Raw genomic sequence first — 16,333 nt, 5'->3', positions numbered from 1 at the left:
TACTTGCTATTCTCATCCCTGCACAGCTGTGAGCGGCCACCCCGCGCTGCGCACGAGGCCACCACCAGCCCCGCTACCGGCACTGGGCTCCCAGCCCACCGCCTGCTTTACCACACATGGCTCCAGCCAGGACACCCCCCCGCACCCCCTCCTGGCACCCGTGCTGGCCCCAAGCCCTGGGCATACCTCTGCAGGGTGTGGGGACCTTGGAGATGCTGTCCCCCCTGCCTAAGGGGGACAGCAAGCAGCACCTTGCTTCAGGCATAGTGGGGTCAGCTCTAGGGCTGCCCTGGGGACGTGTTCCAAAGGGGATGGCAGCACACACACTTGGGACAACCAGTGGTGTGAGGCTTTGTGCCCACTGTGTGCCTTGTGGTGACCTGAACTACCCTGCAGAAGCCAGAGGACCATCTGCAGTCTCCACCATAAGCGAAGCACTACCCGAAATGCAACAAGGCCAGTGCTTGCACTTCTGGCTCAGTCCACCTTGACCCAGCAGCAGCACAAGGCACAGCAAATCTTACACTTAACAAAAGGTTAAAAATGTAAATACTTTCAAACTTTAGTGCAAGGCAAGCAAATGATACCACAGGTCCAAGTTGGTGCTCAGCCCTGCCGTGGGGCCTGGCTCAGAACGAGCACAGGGCAGCAGCACACACACGTACACACACAAGACCAATTATTGCTAGGAACACAGCTGGGACACATATACACAGGACAGGACATGACATGGAGGACAGAGGCAGGAGAGCCAGGCTGAGCTCCCTGGGTCCACACAGGACCCCCTTGGAGGCTCAGGCCCCTGTAGCAATGCCCTGCCCTCAGGCACAGCTCTGCTGGATCCTGCAGGCTGGCCCTGCTCCCACTATGACTCCCACAGGGTCATGGCCCTGGGCAAGGAAGTCTCTCTGTCACAACTTTACACTCAAGAGCACAGCCATCAAAACCGAGCCAGGACTGGGGCCTGCTTGTGTCCCCAGCAAGCCAGCCGAGCTGGTGGGGCTGTGCTGGGTCAACCCTGCAGCACGCAGGGACTGGGCTATCCCTTGGGTCCAGCTTCTGGCCAGGTGCTGGGGAAGTGGCCATGTCCTGCTGTGCTGCAGGCAGGCTGCCAGCAGGCTGAAGAGGCCAGGATCAGTGCCCAGGAGCTGGCAGCACGTGTGAGATAAGGCAGGAGAAAGCAGGCTCCGGCAGGCAGGGAAGCAGGGATGAGGCAGTGATGCTCTGCTGCCAGGATGCAAAGGGAGATGCTTTGGCATTAGCATTCTCCTGTGCCTCAGGGCTGAGCAATGGACTCCTCTGGAGCCAGGGACGCCTCAGCAGGGCCAGAAAAGTCCAGGAAAGATGCTTTAGGCATCTCAAGGCACAGAAGGCCTCTGCCCAGGACTCCCTGGTACATAGCTGGGACTGTCACTCCCCCCATAGGAGGACATTTGTGCCTGTGACAGAGTGGGGGCAGTGCAGGCCCCCACCTATAGATTAAAAATTGACATGTGATATGTACAGACCGACATATATAAATATACACCAAACCTGCAGTGCCACTTCGACACCATGGAATGTGTCAGAGCTGCTCCAGCCCGGCCTTGGCCCACACCATCACAATCCCTCCCTCCTGCCCTTGGCCCCAGAGGGGGGCGGCAGTGGGTGGGCAGCAGCAGCACCATCCCCAGCAGCACTCAGAAGTGTCCAGTTCTGTCCTGGGGACGATGGCTCACGCACAGCCAGAGGTGCCATGTGCTGCTGCCAGTGCTGGAGCCATCCTCACAGTCTTCAGAAAAAGACATGTAAAGTTGTAAACAAATCCACCTCGTGGGGCCACTGCTACCTTGTCCTTCAGGCTGGGCTGTTGTTCTTCTGGGCACCCGGAGAGGCAAGAGGGTCCCAGGAGTCGGAGAACAGACTGTGCTCTACAGCCGGGTGGGCTCTTCCTCACTGTCACTGCAGTTCCCACAACAGTCCTGAAGTCAGAGGGGCAACGAGGAGGGAGAGAGGAGCACAGCAAGCAGAGGGTAAGCACAGTCACACAACCTGGTCTACAGCTGCCCTCTGGCAGAGAAACAAAGCTGCACTTTGGGGCTCAGCTCCTAGCAGACATATTTGTGAGTGCATAGCTGACTGGCTCAGAAGCTGGGAGGAAGATGGGCTCCATAGACTACAGCCACCCAGGGAGACAGCTCAGTGCCAGCGCATACAATCTGCCTCACTCAGGACTCATCAGGTCACAGAAAGCAGCTGAAGCCCTGGGGAGGGAGCCTGAGCATGGGACAATGCCAAACTCTTCACAGTATCTCAACTCTTCTGTGGATCCAGGACATCCAAAGAGAAGAGAGAGGGGAACCCTGGCCTCCTCACAGCCCCCTGGGAGCAGAGCTCCCAGCTGCAGCAGTACAGGGGCAGCTCTGGCTCAAGCTGAGGGTAAAGCTTCCTCCACAGTGGGGAAGGCAGCAAGAGCAGGGAGCAGGATTAGCGGCTCAGGGGGCAGTTAGAACAACAAACAGCTTATGCTCTGCTGGGGGAAAGGGTTAGGCACCGAAGGACAACACTCCTCTTTCCCAGATCTTGCCATGTCCGTGGGCCACCAGGTATTTCCCTGAGCAGAGCAGCCAGGAGAGACTGCTCACCTCTGGAAAGAGAAAACGTGGCAAATCACAGCTCAACCCCTGCATGAGGCAGCCCATCTTTGGGCAGGTCTTGCCTGCCCACAGAAGAGCTGTGTCTCCCAGCAAGCACAACAGTTAAGCACAAATGGGAACTCAACGGGGAAGTCAGAGTCAGCACCGGGTGACTGGGAGTGGGTCCAGAGCAGGCTGGAGCCAGCCATGCTCGAGTGCCACAGCTGCTAGCAGCTGTTGAGGCAGCAGCCCAGAATTTGCCAGTCCTGGAAAGAAGGCAAATACTGTTTGGCTCAGCGGAGACATACAGGCAGGCAAGCCCACAGCAGATGCATGTTTCTGCTCTCCTCATCCCTAGAAAGCATTGCTCTCTCTGTCTGCTCAAGGCCTAGGAGAAATGTTCCAGAGACTCCAGGAGCACACACAGACCACAGCAAGATGAAGGTCTTCTTCAGGGATGGTATTATTCATGTAGGAAGGGAGAAGACTTGCTATTTTAGTACCGTCAGCACCTTCACTCTCCATGCAACTGCAGCATGTTTAGCCAGGACACTCCATACCAGCCCCCTCAACATGCAGCAGTGTGAATCAGCCAGGCAAGGGTAGGCTCCTTGCAGCCCTGCATGGGACTTCCTGAGAGCCCTGGGATTCAACCCAGCGTGGGGGCACATATCTGCTGCCCCTACATGCCCACCTTCCTGACAGTTCTGCATCAGTGAGAAAGGGCTCAGGGCTGTGCAAGAAATACTGGGCAAGCACTCATACCTGTCTGCTGAAGAAGCGTTGGAGTAACCCTTTCTTGGGCTGTGGTGAAGGCTGCCCTTTCCAGTCCAGGTCTGGGGGCACCGTGCCATCTGTGCTAAACACATTCAGCTCCTTGAAGCAGTCTGTCTCTATCATCTGAAAGAGGGCAAAACATGGCTGCAGCAACTGCAATGCAAAGCCTGTCACCAACGGCCCAGCAGAGCGCAAGGGCAGCAGCGACAGCAGAGTTCCTGCTGCTTCCCCTGCAGGATGCTGTGCCCAGCCACAGTGACACAAGCAGGGGCAAAGACCTGTCCTGTAAAAAAGGATTGGTGTATGTGCTAGTTGCCACTCACCTCATTCTGCCAAGGAATGGGCACACTTCCAGTAGCAAACTTCTGGTAGAAGTCATTGTCCGTGGGCTCCAGCTCCACTCCTTTCACCGTGGAGAACTGCTCGATGTCCAGAACATCCTTGCAGTAGATGGCCTGGGGCTAAACAGCACAAACATTGCTCTAATGCCAGGCTGCACAATGATAACACACACTGAAACCACATGGATACTGGCCAAGCGTGAGCCCCTTCTACCTGCCTGAGCTGTGTTCTGCCACATAGGGAGCACTGGTCAGACCCACTTGTGACCAGCAGCCCACCCTCAGGTGAATGGCCAGAGCAGCAGCCCCAGAAATAAGAGTGATGGACCCCATCTCCTCAGGCGAGCCAGTGCAGGGCTCCTTCTTCTCTTGAGAGCATCAGTGACTGAAGAGGTCAGGAGGTGGACAGGCACTTACATCTGGCTTGAAGGGTGGATCCAGCATGCCTGCTTCCAGCCTCCGGAAGTTGAGGTGTTTGAAGAGAGGGTGCTCCTTCACCTCCCTAGCCCCAGCTCCTCGGCAGCCCAGGCGCTCCAGAGGGTCTTTGCACAGGAGCTGTAACATACGAAATCAGTGTTCCAGGCAGAGCAGTTCAGGCAGGAGCAGCCCTGAGGTCGGTGGACTCCTGCAGTACGTCTCCAGGAACGGCACGTGCTCACAAGGCATCTGTGAGTGAGGAATTTAGGCACTCTGGACCCTCCTGTTACCACTGTCAGAGCAAGGGAGCCTCATTCCCACCCATACCTCTACAGGGAGCGGTCCTGACGTTCGGCTGCTGTGTGCAAAGGGGTGGTAGGGGACAGGGCTGCACTCATACCATGGTGCAGAGGGAGCGGGCACAGGGCGAGAACTTCTCTGAGTACTCCTCCTGCACATCCTTCACCAACCGCTCCACCTCCTCCCGCTTGATCTTCTTCTTGCGCTGCTGGAAGGGGGACTGCCCCTCAATCATCTCATACACCAGGCAGCCCAGTGCCCACCAGTCTGGGCTGAACGTGTAGCGCTCATTCTTCACCACCTCTGGAGCTGTGCAGAAGCAGGAAAATGTGAGGTCAGGGAGAGCACAGCGCAGTGCAGCACAGTGCAGTCAGAAGCTACTTTCTAATTAAACCAGGATCGCTTCTTACCCATGTAGCCAACTGTTCCCACACGCCCCTTGATTGTTTGGCCCTCAGGCACGTGCACAGCCAGCCCCAGATCCGAGATACGAATGTGACCTGTGCAGGGAAGGGCACAAGTTAGCAAATCCAAGTCGTGAGATAATATTTTAAGCTGCCAAGAACTTGGAGCCACTCTGATTCAAGCATAGGAAGGGAAAAGGACCTGGGCTCTGCACTCACCATGGTCATCCAGTAATATGTTCTCAGGCTTCAGATCCCTAGGAAGGAAGAAGCTTGATCAAGAAGGAGCCCATTATGAAAGCAAAGGACACGGGGATCAGTGACATCTCAAGAAGTCACAGGTAAACAGCAGAGGGATGCACAGCCCTGTTGTAGGTAGCCCTCGCCCTGGAATTAGCCCTGAAAGATCCCCCTTCAGCCCTCCACCAGGAGGCACTGAGTCTACATCTACTTCCTTCTCTTCAGGTGCACAACTCCAGATAAGGTAGGCCATGCAAGAGAGGAGCAGAGAGTCAGTACTGAGGCAATCACAAGCACTCTCATCCTATTAGTGATCTTTCACCAGCACAAGGCAGCCAGGCTATGCCTTTCTGCATCTCCTGTGAGATCAGCTTTCCGTTCCTGATCTCCTCTCACCCAGCTCTGTGCTGCTTTCAAGAGCAAGCTTATTTTCTTGAGCAGACAGTCCCAGCAGTGACAGTAAGGGCAGCAGGAACATTCTTGCTCCTGCAGCCAGTGCCCCTGCTGGAGCCAGGCAGCACGCACCTGTACACGATCCTCTCCTGGTGCAAGTCCTCGAGGCCACAGCAGATCTCAGCAGCATAGAAAGCTGCCCGGGGCTCCTCGAAGCCAGCCTCTCCCATGTGGTAGATATGGAACTTGAGGTCCCCTCCATTCATGAGGGTCAGCACTAGGCAGAGAGCATCTTTAGTTTCATATGCATAGGCTAAGCTCACCTGCAATTCAGGGCAGAAAGGCTGTTAGAAGACACAGCTGGAAGAGGGAGACACCCACACTCTGATGGGTACTGTCACCCAAAAAGCCAGGATATGGGCAGCAATAGGATGGGCTACTGTAGAGCAGACAGTGGATTTTCAAACCCAGGGAGGATCTGGAAGTGCCCAGTAGCCCCTGTACACCCCCAGCTTTCCTCAGAGAGGAAGGATGCTCATCTCTCTGAGCCAGAACCGCTCCCCTCTAGGGGCAAGCAGCACCCAGCAGCAACCCTGGGGCACCATCTGATGAATCCTTCATAGTGGGAAGTTTCAGACAGTCCACACCTCTGCACAGACAGGGAGAGAGCTGTCCACCACACAGCACAGGGCTAGGCTTCTGCCCATTTGGCAGTCTGGAGCCATTCAGATCATTTTGTGGAGGCAGTGGAAGGTCCTGCCAGATCCCAGCCTTGTGACAGGGACCCTGCTCTATAGGCAGGGCCTGCTCCTGCCTTTCCACACAGTGTGAGGAGCACAGAAGAGCCAGGCCAGCTGACTGTGGGAAGAATCAACCACTGCAGCAAAGTGAGAGCAATTCCTATGTACTTACTACAAACCTACTGTTCACTTTTTCCAGGATCTGTTTCTCATTCAGGGCCATGGCTTCTCCCTTCCGCTTTTTGATCCGTTTCTTCTCCAGTTTCTTGCAGGCATACATCTTCCCTGTGGCACGCACTTGGCAGGCACAAACCTGGAGTGGGAGACAAGGCTCAGCACCTTCCCACTGCTGTTTCCAGTGGGGGTCTAGGTTCTGCTCTTGAAGTGAGGCACAGAAAGGTGAAGATTGCCCTGGTTTCAGCCCCATCCTGAAGTGAGCAAGGACCACAAAGACACAGGGAACAGCAACATCTCAAGGTGCCACAGGAGCAGGCTGGTGCCTGCAAAAACAGAAGGCCACACTAGAAACAAAAAGAAGCCTGAAAGAGCAGCAGTTTTCGGGACTGCAGTTTCCCCTGTCAAGAGACTGGGGAGAAAATTATTCTCATCCCAGGCACCAAAAGTACATGCTGCCTACTTTGTGCAACCACCTTCTGCATCTCCCATGTCTGCAAGATGGGAGCTCTTGTCTATCATAAGGGAGCTGAGATAATGCAATGCCCAAAGAACAGCAGTGTCCAGCACAGAACATAGATGAACATCTCAGAAAAATCCCACAGCTGTTAGCACCTGCCTCCCAGTGCTGGAGCAGCTTACAGCACCCCACCTGCCCGCCCCAAATACAGAGGAAATGCTGGCCACTCACCTCTCCAAAACCACCCTTGCCTAGCACGCGGTATTGGCGGAAAGTGTTTTTGGTCACCGGCTGCCTGCGGAGCAAAGGAAACTGTTGTGAGATGGAAACAGGAAAACAACAGGGGCTGAAACTCAAACCACCCCCACACCCTGGCCTGAGAGCCTGTGAGTCACTGTGAAACCCCTGCTTAAGAAGAACCTGCTTCCCTGCAAGCAAGCAAGGTTAGGGCAGCTGATAGAGGCTCCTTGTGCCAACAGGGGGCCCTGAAGGAAAGGAATTGCAAAGGCCAGGTCCTTGGCCCAGCAGCAAAGGAGCCCTAGGGACCCCTCAGGCAGCCCAAGTGCTGCAGGGTGCAGGTCTCCCAGCGATGCCAGAGGATGTTACCGTTCCAGCCATTTCCACTGCAGGAAGCGGTTGAAGTACAAGCTGTCGAGGTAGTCAGCAAAGGGAGCCACACTCAGGTAGTCGTGGATAAGCCTAGGAGAGAGCAGAGCCAGCAAGACAGCTGAGAGCTGCTCACAGCCACACAGCAGGAGGTGAGGAGCCCCAGGAGCCCCGTATCTTTGCCATCCCCTCACCCAGCACCGCGCTGCACTGAATCACCCACACACCCTGCACGGCCCTGACCCTAAAGCCCACCCTCTGTGCTAAGTCTTGATCCAAAAGGAAGGTGCGTTGGAGGCACAACTGCGACGAAGGCAGCACCCTGGGACTGCCTTCTGCAGGACTGGCACTGATCATTGTGGCCTCTCAGCAGCAGCCGTAGCTGTGGGACAAAGGGGGGCGATAGGACTCTTTGCAATTGCCCCTCACTGGGCAAATGCATGCACAAGGCTATAATCAGTTGCTGAAAGCTACTAGCAACATTCAGTACCAGGCACTGAGTTGTTCGGTTTCAGATGAATATCCAGCACAAAAGGCCACAGGGGATCCTGCTTGAGAGCTAACTGCCTCAGAGACTGGTGCCAAGGCTGCCCAGCGGAATAGAAAGCCTTAGACTTAGTGTCTAGACTGGAGACATGCATCAAGGCGAAGCGGATGGGCTCTTTCCCTTTCAGAGCCTGCCAAGGGAAGGCAGGGCCCAGCCCGGAGGCTCTGCATTCAGACAAGGACACCAGTTACCACACACAGAGTTAACGTTCCCCAGAAGACTGCAGCAAACCCATTGCCACAGCCCTGCACACTTGATTAGGCAATGTGCTGCTGCTACTGTTCACAGAGGGGTGGGGGCTGTAAGCCCAGTTTATCTAACAGCTTCCTCTTCTCACCCAGAGCCATGACCTCGAACACTGTTTCTGTGATGAGCTCAGGGAGCAGAAGTGACCTTAGATTGCTGTAGCAACAGCTACCATGATCTAGCCACAACAGCCACATCTGTGGTCAGCGGGAGAGGACAGCTGGCACTGAAACTGCTGCAGTCAGCTCTGCACAATGGGTGCCCACCAGATCCAGGCACAAAACTAGAAATAGCATGGCCAGCCTCTGAGGCTTCCTTGGTGGCAGCTCAGAGCCATGACAAACTGAGAGGAGTGACAAAGGTTTCCACTGCAGCTTGGATTCCTGGAGCTGTGTTGCACGCTGCAAGCCCCAAAGTACCCTGGCCCCATTCCACACAGTCCCAGCCCTGGCATCAATCTCTGACGTCCTGGAGGAACGGAGTGGACAAGGTGAGCTGGCTGCAGCACCCAGCACTGTGCTGTGACACAGCTGCAGGATTGGCCCAGCCCTCCAACTCACTTAGTGGATTCTTTGAAGAGCTCCTTGGAAGGTTCCTGCTCCAGCCTCTCACAGCAGGCATCCACCAGCTGGGAGGGGACTTCAGGCACATGGTCCTCACTCTGGGGACAAAAGGACTGAGTCAGTGGGCAGCAGAGCCCAAGGGTCCTGTCAGGAAGGAGAAACCACAGGAACAGCACACAGGTGCTCATCTGCTTCAGAACAAGTGGAAAAAGCAGCACAGGCACTTGCGAGGTGGACTTTACCCTCACAATCCTGTCCAGCACTGCAGCAGGACAGGGGTAATGACAACTGTCAGCTGTTCTACTACTGCAGGCAGCACACACAGCCCTCTCGCTCACCTTTGGCTTCAAGTACTTTTCAATCAGGTGCTGCCCACATTCCTTCCGCTTCTCATCTGGAGCTACTTCGTACCCAGCCTGCAAAAAGCAAACATGGTCAGGGACAGGCCCAGCTGGGAACCAGGCCGGGCTACCAGGCAACAGCTGCACAGCAGCAACACCCTGCCCAGGTACCACAACACTGCGCCTTCCTGGAGAACCAGATCTCTGGCAAACACCTCCCTAAGCAAAGGCCCAGCCCTATCTCAGAGAAAATGCAACTCACAGGAAAACTTCCTTGCCCAGAAGTAGCTGGCAATGGCTTGAACACCCAGAGCCAACTGAATCGTGCCCAGGATGCCAAGAACACCCCTGCCTTCTCAAGGAAGCCTGACAGGCTTTGCTCTTACCACAGCATCCAGGAACTTGACGCAGCGTGACAGCTCAGGCCGTGTCTCACAGAACTGCCGAAACAGCATGCGCCCAATGGGCTGCTTCTCACACAGGCTGTGGTAGTCCCGCTCTGCAAATGGGGAGGAGATCACACACTGTCAGCCTTCCTCCCGGCCCCAGGGAGCAGTGATGAGGCTTCTGGCTGCTCAGGGGCTCCACGGCTCCCAGGAGACAGAAATGCACCCAGCTGGGACAAGAAGCCACAGGCTGAGCTTTTATGACCCTCTATGGAAGGTTTTCCCTAACAGATGTTTGAACTGCTCTTCCATACAGTACCCCGTCTTGTTTTAAGCAAGGGATCTCAGCATCTCCTGCTTGGCTAGAGGCTCTCTTCTTGATCCTCTCTCCATGGTGATCAGATACATAACTTTCCCTGGGCACTGTGGAACACACTGAGCTTGTCTGGAGGCAGAACTCCCAGGCTGAGGGCTGCTCCGATGACTCTCACAAATCACTCTGCTTCACAAAGCCTGCTGAAAGCAGCGGCGCCAATGTGGGGGGAACCATTTCCAGCCATGTCCCGTTAATGCTGCACATCACCATCACACATCCCTGCTCCATGGAACAGCCACCTCTTTGCAGTCGAGTCCCACTGCCCCCGTGGAACTTGGTTTCCCCCAGTGATTCCTCCTACCCATCTCCCCACAGTCTTCTGAACCAGGCACACACACCTCTGACTATCCAAAGCACTTCCAGTTCTATGCTTCACCCTGCCCTGGGCTCTTGGTGCTCCTCGGTGCTGATGGCTTCCCCCCACCATGTGGCAGCTTCTCCTGAGGAAGCTATGGCTTCCTGGTGGTGCACAAGCATGGAAGGGCTACGATCCTGCTTGTGTTTCCCCCCCTCCCCCCTCCGCTGCTGTGGGGGCTGCTTCACCATCCTGGCTGCCCCAGCTGGTTTACTCATTTGCAGGGGAAGGAATTCCCCACTGCTGTAGAGGATGGGAGCTTGCTGCCAGCAAGACTGGGGGCTTTTGGTCACCTTGCTGCTGCCTAGGCACACATTAGGTTGCTCTCTGTAGTCACGGCACACAATCCCAATTCTGCAGCAGCACCAGCGCACTGGTGATCCTGCCCAGCCTCTGCAACAGGAAGTGAACACACCTCTATCTGGCTGCCAGGGGACAACAAAGCCACCAGAGCACAGGGACTGGGGATGTCTCTCCTGGAAGGAAACCAAACAAGGCAGCCACCACCTGCGAGAGCGCTGTCCTCATGGCTCTGCAAGGGGAACTGGGCATCACTGGTGAGAGCACAGGCTGGGAGGCGCCTCCACAGCATCACGGGACAGCGGGACAATGGAGATGGACAAACCGCCAGCATTCATCACCAGCAAATGGGCAGCACAACAAAAATGAACATCAATGCTAGAAAACAGATCATGACACCTACAGAAGGGTGGCTGTGCAGAAGACAGCCCATGTCAGAAGCACCTCAGTGCTCAAGGCCCGCTACAGTGAGGCAGCATGTCCAGTATCAAGGCTGCAGTTTCCAGCTGACTGCAGTGACTGTGGAAAGAGCCACGAAGGTGGTGCCCAACATGAAGCAGCTGAACTGGGTGTTGTGGGCTTGGAAGTTATAATCTGGATGATGGAGGTTGTTATTTCAAGTGCCATGGTCCTGTGTACCTTCAAATGGAACCACTCTGAGTGACTTCTAGGACCTTGTACCAGGACCTGGAACACCTGCGCAGTGCAGAACTGGGGACTGGAGCTGGAGACACATCCCAAACCCAGTCAGCCTGGCGACACCCGCTCTGAAACAAAGTCAACACTGCCACTCTCCAGCTGGCAGATGAATATGGAGCAACAACTTAAACAAGCTCTCCCCCTCCCAGAAAGCAGATCACTCCCACCTTCCAAGTCAACTCCTCAAACAATCTTATACAATGTCAGGACCAAACCTGCTGCACAAACATTAAAATCATGAAGAGTACAAAGTGCAGAATTAAAATCACGGACCTAGCCCTACTCAGCTGTACAACTCTCATCCATACTGCACAGCAAGAACCCAATTCTGCTCAAGTAAAGTCGCTGCTTTAATTTTAGAAGCTGAGATCTGCAGCGTAAGGCTGAACATCAGCCAAGAAAACAGGAAGATGTTAGCAGGACCTTTGTAATTTATGCAAAGGCACTCCTGAGCAATGCTCACAGCAACGGGCAGGTTTGTTTGTGCAGAGAAGGACACATATCTCTACTGAATCTTCTCACCATCTAGAAGGCTTGGGGGTACATCAACAGCAAGTGCCACACAGCTGTGACTTACCTGCCCACTGTTCCTTCCCCGCACTCTAAATTGCGTTGGCCAAATCCTTGGCCAGGATTTGTGCCCTATCACCCATCTCTGGCCCTCCCACGGCTCACCTGCATTCAGATCTCCTGTGATCTGACAGGTCGCAGCCACACAGCTGCCCCACAGCCCAACACCAGAGCCCTGCTGCTCACCAAGTGCTTGCCGCAGGTCCTCGCAGAGGCTGATGTGTGGGAACTGCAGCATCTGGCGCCATTTCTTACTCTTGCCTTTCCGGTTTCCGCCACCACCTGCAGGGCACACAGATTCGGCAGGGTGAGTTACGAGTGAGGGACGTCCGACTGCAGATGAATCTTGTTGCACCGGGAGCCCGGGCAGCACCAAGCGGTATCGCTGCCTCCCAGCCAGAAGGACAGGGACGCTGGAGCCTCAGCTGACTGCCAGAGGAAATGGAAGGACCGACTGCTCCGGCTGCTCTAAAAGCAGAACAAAGCAATGACAGTAAGGTCTTTCCTCTGGACATTTCATTCATATTTAAGATGGGAAAATCACGGCAGAGGGAGGAGTGCCTATAGCCACAGGTTGCTCTGTGCCTTGGCTCCCAGGCCCTTTTGAGGCCAAACTGTGCTTGGTGTGAAGCTCTTTGCTGCTGGTTTCTTGCTGTAGTTAAGATTCATGCCACCTACTCATTCCAGACTGATTGCTTACTGCAGGGAGGGGCTCTCAGAGAAAGGACACGAAGCTGGGAGACAGGAATTCCTGCTCTAATCCCAGCTCCACAGAGAACTCACTGCATTGCCCCAGGCTCATCACTTCAGTTTCCCACCTGTGAAGTGGGGACACTCCCACTGTTCTGCAGAGATAAGCCAGCCTCAGAAAAGCAAGATCCAACAATTAGATATTATTCCATCTTCAGGTGCTGGAGTAAATGCCCAGTGCTGTAGAAAAGGGTGGGAAAACTCCAGATAGACCAAAAAATTTACATCATAGCAAACACTAAATACTGGAATACTTGCATGCCTGATTGCTCAGATCAGCCAACCTCTAGGGATTGTGCTCCTCCTGCTCAGTGCCAACAAACACAAAAACTCCCCCCTGACTCTGGAAATGCGTTAAACCTCACTGCTGAGTCGGGCCAAAGGCACAGCACTCTGAAATCCACGAAGAACACCATTTTTCAGCTCTTGAGAAACAGTTTCATAATGCTTTCCTCCACCGCAGATGTGATTCGGTCCTCAGATGTTCCCTGTACCCACGCTCCGGGTTTCCAGCACCTACACTACAGGCATGTAAATGGGGTGGGATGGGATGCGACAGGATGGCTGCAGCCGTGAGCCCTGGCACCGCTGGGTGGCTGTGCTGCATCTGCCCCCCGTGGCAGCTGGGCCGCACGACTGTACAAACTCAGGAAGGAAGTGACTCAAGGGTAAGCAGGGGTGGAAGAAACCAGCAGCACCGACACCTTGTCAGCCACAACTCCCAGCCACAAACAAGGACAGGGACAATCGGTAGGTGAGAGCACAGGAGTGTAGGCATTCTCACAAGCATGTAGAAGAAGGCAGAGTTATGTCCCATGACACACTGAAGATGCAGCTTGTGCTCCCCTGCAGGTAACGCAGCAAACAGCTCAGTGGGGACCTGCACCCCCATGCAGCTCTGTCCCAGCAGCACACAGCAACCTTCATTTAGAGGACAGGGCAAGAGGGAGGCAGGCCTGACCCAGCGCTTGTCACATTTCTGAGGCTGGTCACATCCCATCTGCCACAAGCCAGCAGACAAAGGGAACAAGTGGGAAAGATCATTCCAAGAGAAATCACCATCCTGTTGTGCCCACTGCTGTCCACACCCTGATGGCACACACTGAGCACAGGTGTGTGCATGGGCCTTATTGCACCGAGTGCTCTCCATCAAAGCAGAGAGGAGCACCTCAAAGCAGGGCAGCAGCTGTGCCACACCTCTCACACAGCCCCACACTCCACTTCAGCCACAGCACTGCAGAGGCTGTGCTCCCGGCTGCTCCGTGTCAAGAGGAGTTTCACGTCCTGAAGTTGCAAGTGCTGCTCTTTGGTTTTGTCTGGGTTTGACTTCAGCTAAACCACAATGGCAACTGCTGGATTTCCCACTCGCTGCTCGACAGCCTCCACGCCTGAAGTATCTGAACGAAGTCTGATTTCCAAGCAGTTCAGAACTGTCTCTGCCCAGGGAAATTTAATTTCAATGCTCTTTGCTCCCACAAATCTAATCTCCAAAGTCCTCTAACTGGATTTCAGCGAGCCCCTCGGGCTCAGAAACTACTCGGCCCGGCCAGTCACACAGCGCGGCCCTTCCACAGCCGCAGAGGGGCCGTGCTTCCCCACCACCCCACGCAATCTAATGAACCTCCCTGTGGAGCCAGACCCAGGCAGCCGTGGACGGAGCTCCCGGTTCTCTCTCAGCCACTCGAGGTGTCCCGGATCGGCTCAGCTCCACGTCCCTCCAGCACCAGGCGCGCTTCGCCCCGCTCCACGCGCTGCACTGACGGAGGGCCGCGGGTACGCGGCTCAGCCCTGCGCGGGTACAAGCGGTCGCGCTGCGACGTGCCGGCCCGAAGTGAACTTTTTTACCTCTTTGCCCCCCGGGAGGAGGGATACGGGCAGGAGACGAGCAGCAGCCGCGGCTGCAGGGCAGCTTCTCTCAGAGGCGCAGTGCGGCCGTCCCACCGCGGCTCTGGGCCGTCCCGGCGCGGCGGCAGGCCTCGACCCCACGCCCCGGGACGGAGCGCGGCCCTCCCGGCCCCGGGCCTGCCACCCCATCTCGGCCGCCTCCCACTGCTCAGGAATCGCTCACCTTCTCGGGCCTTGAGCAGCACGGTGTTGGCGACGATGTTCTCCAGCTCCATGGGCCCGGGCGGCGCCGCCACCTCCCGCGCGGCTCCGCGCCGCTCCCCTCCGCTCCGCTCGAGCCCCGCCGCCGCCGCCGCCCCCCCGCTGCCGCCGCCGCAGCTACGCCCCGCCCACCGCGGCCCAACCCACCAATGCCTGCCCACGCTCCTCCCGCGCCGCGCTCCCATTGGTTCGGATCCCCCCAAGGAAGCCTCGCCCACTCCGCTGCGCCCCTGCCCGAGGAGGGCGGAGGTGTGAGGGGGCGGGCCGGAGAGAGAGAAGAGCGCGTCATGCGGCGGCCATTGGCGGAGCGCTATCCGGGGCTGGGAGCGGGCGATGATTGGAGGCGCAGGTGTCAGTCAGAGAAGTGCACGGCAGAGCCGGGCAAGGATTGGGCAAGCTGTAACTGCGCCCACCACATTAGGGTCCCGCCTACTACGGCTTCTGATTGGGTTGTAGAGCTGCCACTCCGCGGCGGACTGGGCCATGATAGGAGCGTAGCTTAGGGGTGGGGTCAAGAGGCTGCTTATAGCGCAGTGCTGAGGTGGAGCTCGGGGCAGATGGTGGTGCGGGTAGTTGGTGTTTGTGTGCTGCGTGTTTTGGTGGCTCACTCTGTTCACTCAAAGGTCTGTTCTCGCTGCCCGTCCATTAGCTGTGGGCTCTGAGTGAATGAAGGCTGCCTTACGGCAGGCTGCTGTACGCTCTGCTCACCAACGAGTCACTGTGGGGCAGTCACTGAGCGCTCGCAGTGCTCCGCATTTCTGTGCTTCCCCCCAGCAGAGCACTGCATGGCAGCTTTCCTGCAGCCTGTGCTCTGGGGGCCGGCCCAGGCCGCCCTGCCGGCGAGCAGGAAGGAACCGGTTCCTGTTCTCATTATCTCTCCCGATAATAAGGCATTATTGCGAGTGCTTGTTGCCTGTGCGATTTGTAATGGCTGTGGTCTGCTGCATCCTCCAGCATCTGCTGGGGATCAGATGTTGCATCATTGGTTATGTCTCCACAGCAATAACAAGGATCTCCGGTGTCAGTCCCCACGTCAGCTCACACAGAGCTTCCCCCTTTCAAAGCTCTTCTGCTTTTAGAAGTGACATACGCTTAACCCAAGCCTCAAACGCAACAGCTCTGTATGCGTGTGCTTGCATATGGGTCCCGTAGGTAGCAGCTTTCTTTTCTCAATGGCATTTTGCATCAGGGCAGGCACAGATATCCTGCTGCTGGTGGAGCTGGGGCTCTGCTTTGGGATCTGCAGAGGAGCTGAGGCTGCAGGAGAGCTCTGCAAACCCCCGCTTCTTGCAGCACAGAGCAATCGTTCAAACTAATCTGGACAAATGTGAGAAACAGCCTGAAAATACAGGATGCAATTCAGCTCTGGCAAGCACAAGTAATACGTGGGGGCAGGGATAATCGGTGCTCGCAGGGGATCACCCTTCCAGCAGTGCTGCTCAGCAGCTGAGCGGCAATAAGGGTGATGCTGCTGGGGTTTAAAGTGACTTAGTGAACGCTGAATGGAAGGGGACAGAGCAACCCATCCAGGGTGTCACAGTGGGTTACGAAACATCGCTCCCCAGCTGAACCAGCTATGCCCCCATCATGTTCATGGGTATTTTTAGATGCAAAGTGCTGTTTAATT

The 16,333-nt window shown here is 55.9% G+C and overlaps 1 protein-coding gene across 4 annotated transcripts; it reads right to left on the bottom strand.

The window, feature by feature from the left end:
* Positions 1-544: 544 nt before the first annotated feature.
* On the bottom strand, positions 545-14,761 carry GRK6 (G protein-coupled receptor kinase 6). Of its 4 annotated transcripts, none has more exons than XM_042894729.1 (16): positions 14,669-14,761; positions 12,037-12,132; positions 9,551-9,663; positions 9,162-9,239; positions 8,821-8,921; positions 7,468-7,560; positions 7,093-7,156; positions 6,400-6,540; positions 5,620-5,810; positions 5,074-5,111; positions 4,861-4,950; positions 4,551-4,759; positions 4,151-4,288; positions 3,716-3,853; positions 3,381-3,515; positions 545-2,626 (listed from the first exon to the last, which is right to left on the bottom strand). In XM_042894729.1, the coding sequence occupies exons 1-16, from the start codon at positions 14,718-14,720 to the stop codon at positions 2,621-2,623; spliced, it is 1,683 nt and encodes a 560-aa protein (XP_042750663.1). In that variant the 5' UTR covers positions 14,721-14,761; the 3' UTR covers positions 545-2,620. The 4 variants fall into 4 exon arrangements, with proteins under 4 accessions (XP_042750663.1, XP_042750662.1, XP_042750664.1 ...); XM_042894728.1 differs by having other exon boundaries at positions 545-1,961; XM_042894730.1 differs by having other exon boundaries at positions 545-1,961; positions 5,620-5,764; positions 6,411-6,540.
* Positions 14,762-16,333: the final 1,572 nt, after the last annotated feature.

The sequence above is a fragment of the Lagopus leucura genome, unplaced genomic scaffold, assembly GCF_019238085.1.
Source record: "Lagopus leucura isolate 7727_CA_CO unplaced genomic scaffold, USGS_WTPT01 105-20_obj-0_obj, whole genome shotgun sequence".
Taxonomy (NCBI): Eukaryota; Metazoa; Chordata; class Aves; order Galliformes; family Phasianidae; genus Lagopus; species Lagopus leucura.
The sequence above is the reverse complement of the archived record's forward strand: the minus strand, read 5'-3'. Positions and strand labels throughout refer to the sequence as shown.

Coding starts and splice junctions, on each gene's coding strand:
- GRK6 (XM_042894728.1), bottom strand. CDS start 14,720: ATGGAGCTGGAGAACATCGTCGCCAACACCGTGCTGCTCAAGGCCCGA. Junction 12,133..14,668: donor GCTGCTCAAGGCCCGAGAAG/GTGAGCGATTCC, acceptor TGTGCCCTGCAG/GTGGTGGCGGAAACCGGAAA. Junction 7,157..7,467: donor CAGTGGAAATGGCTGGAACG/GTAACATCCTCT, acceptor TTTGCTCCGCAG/GCAGCCGGTGACCAAAAACA.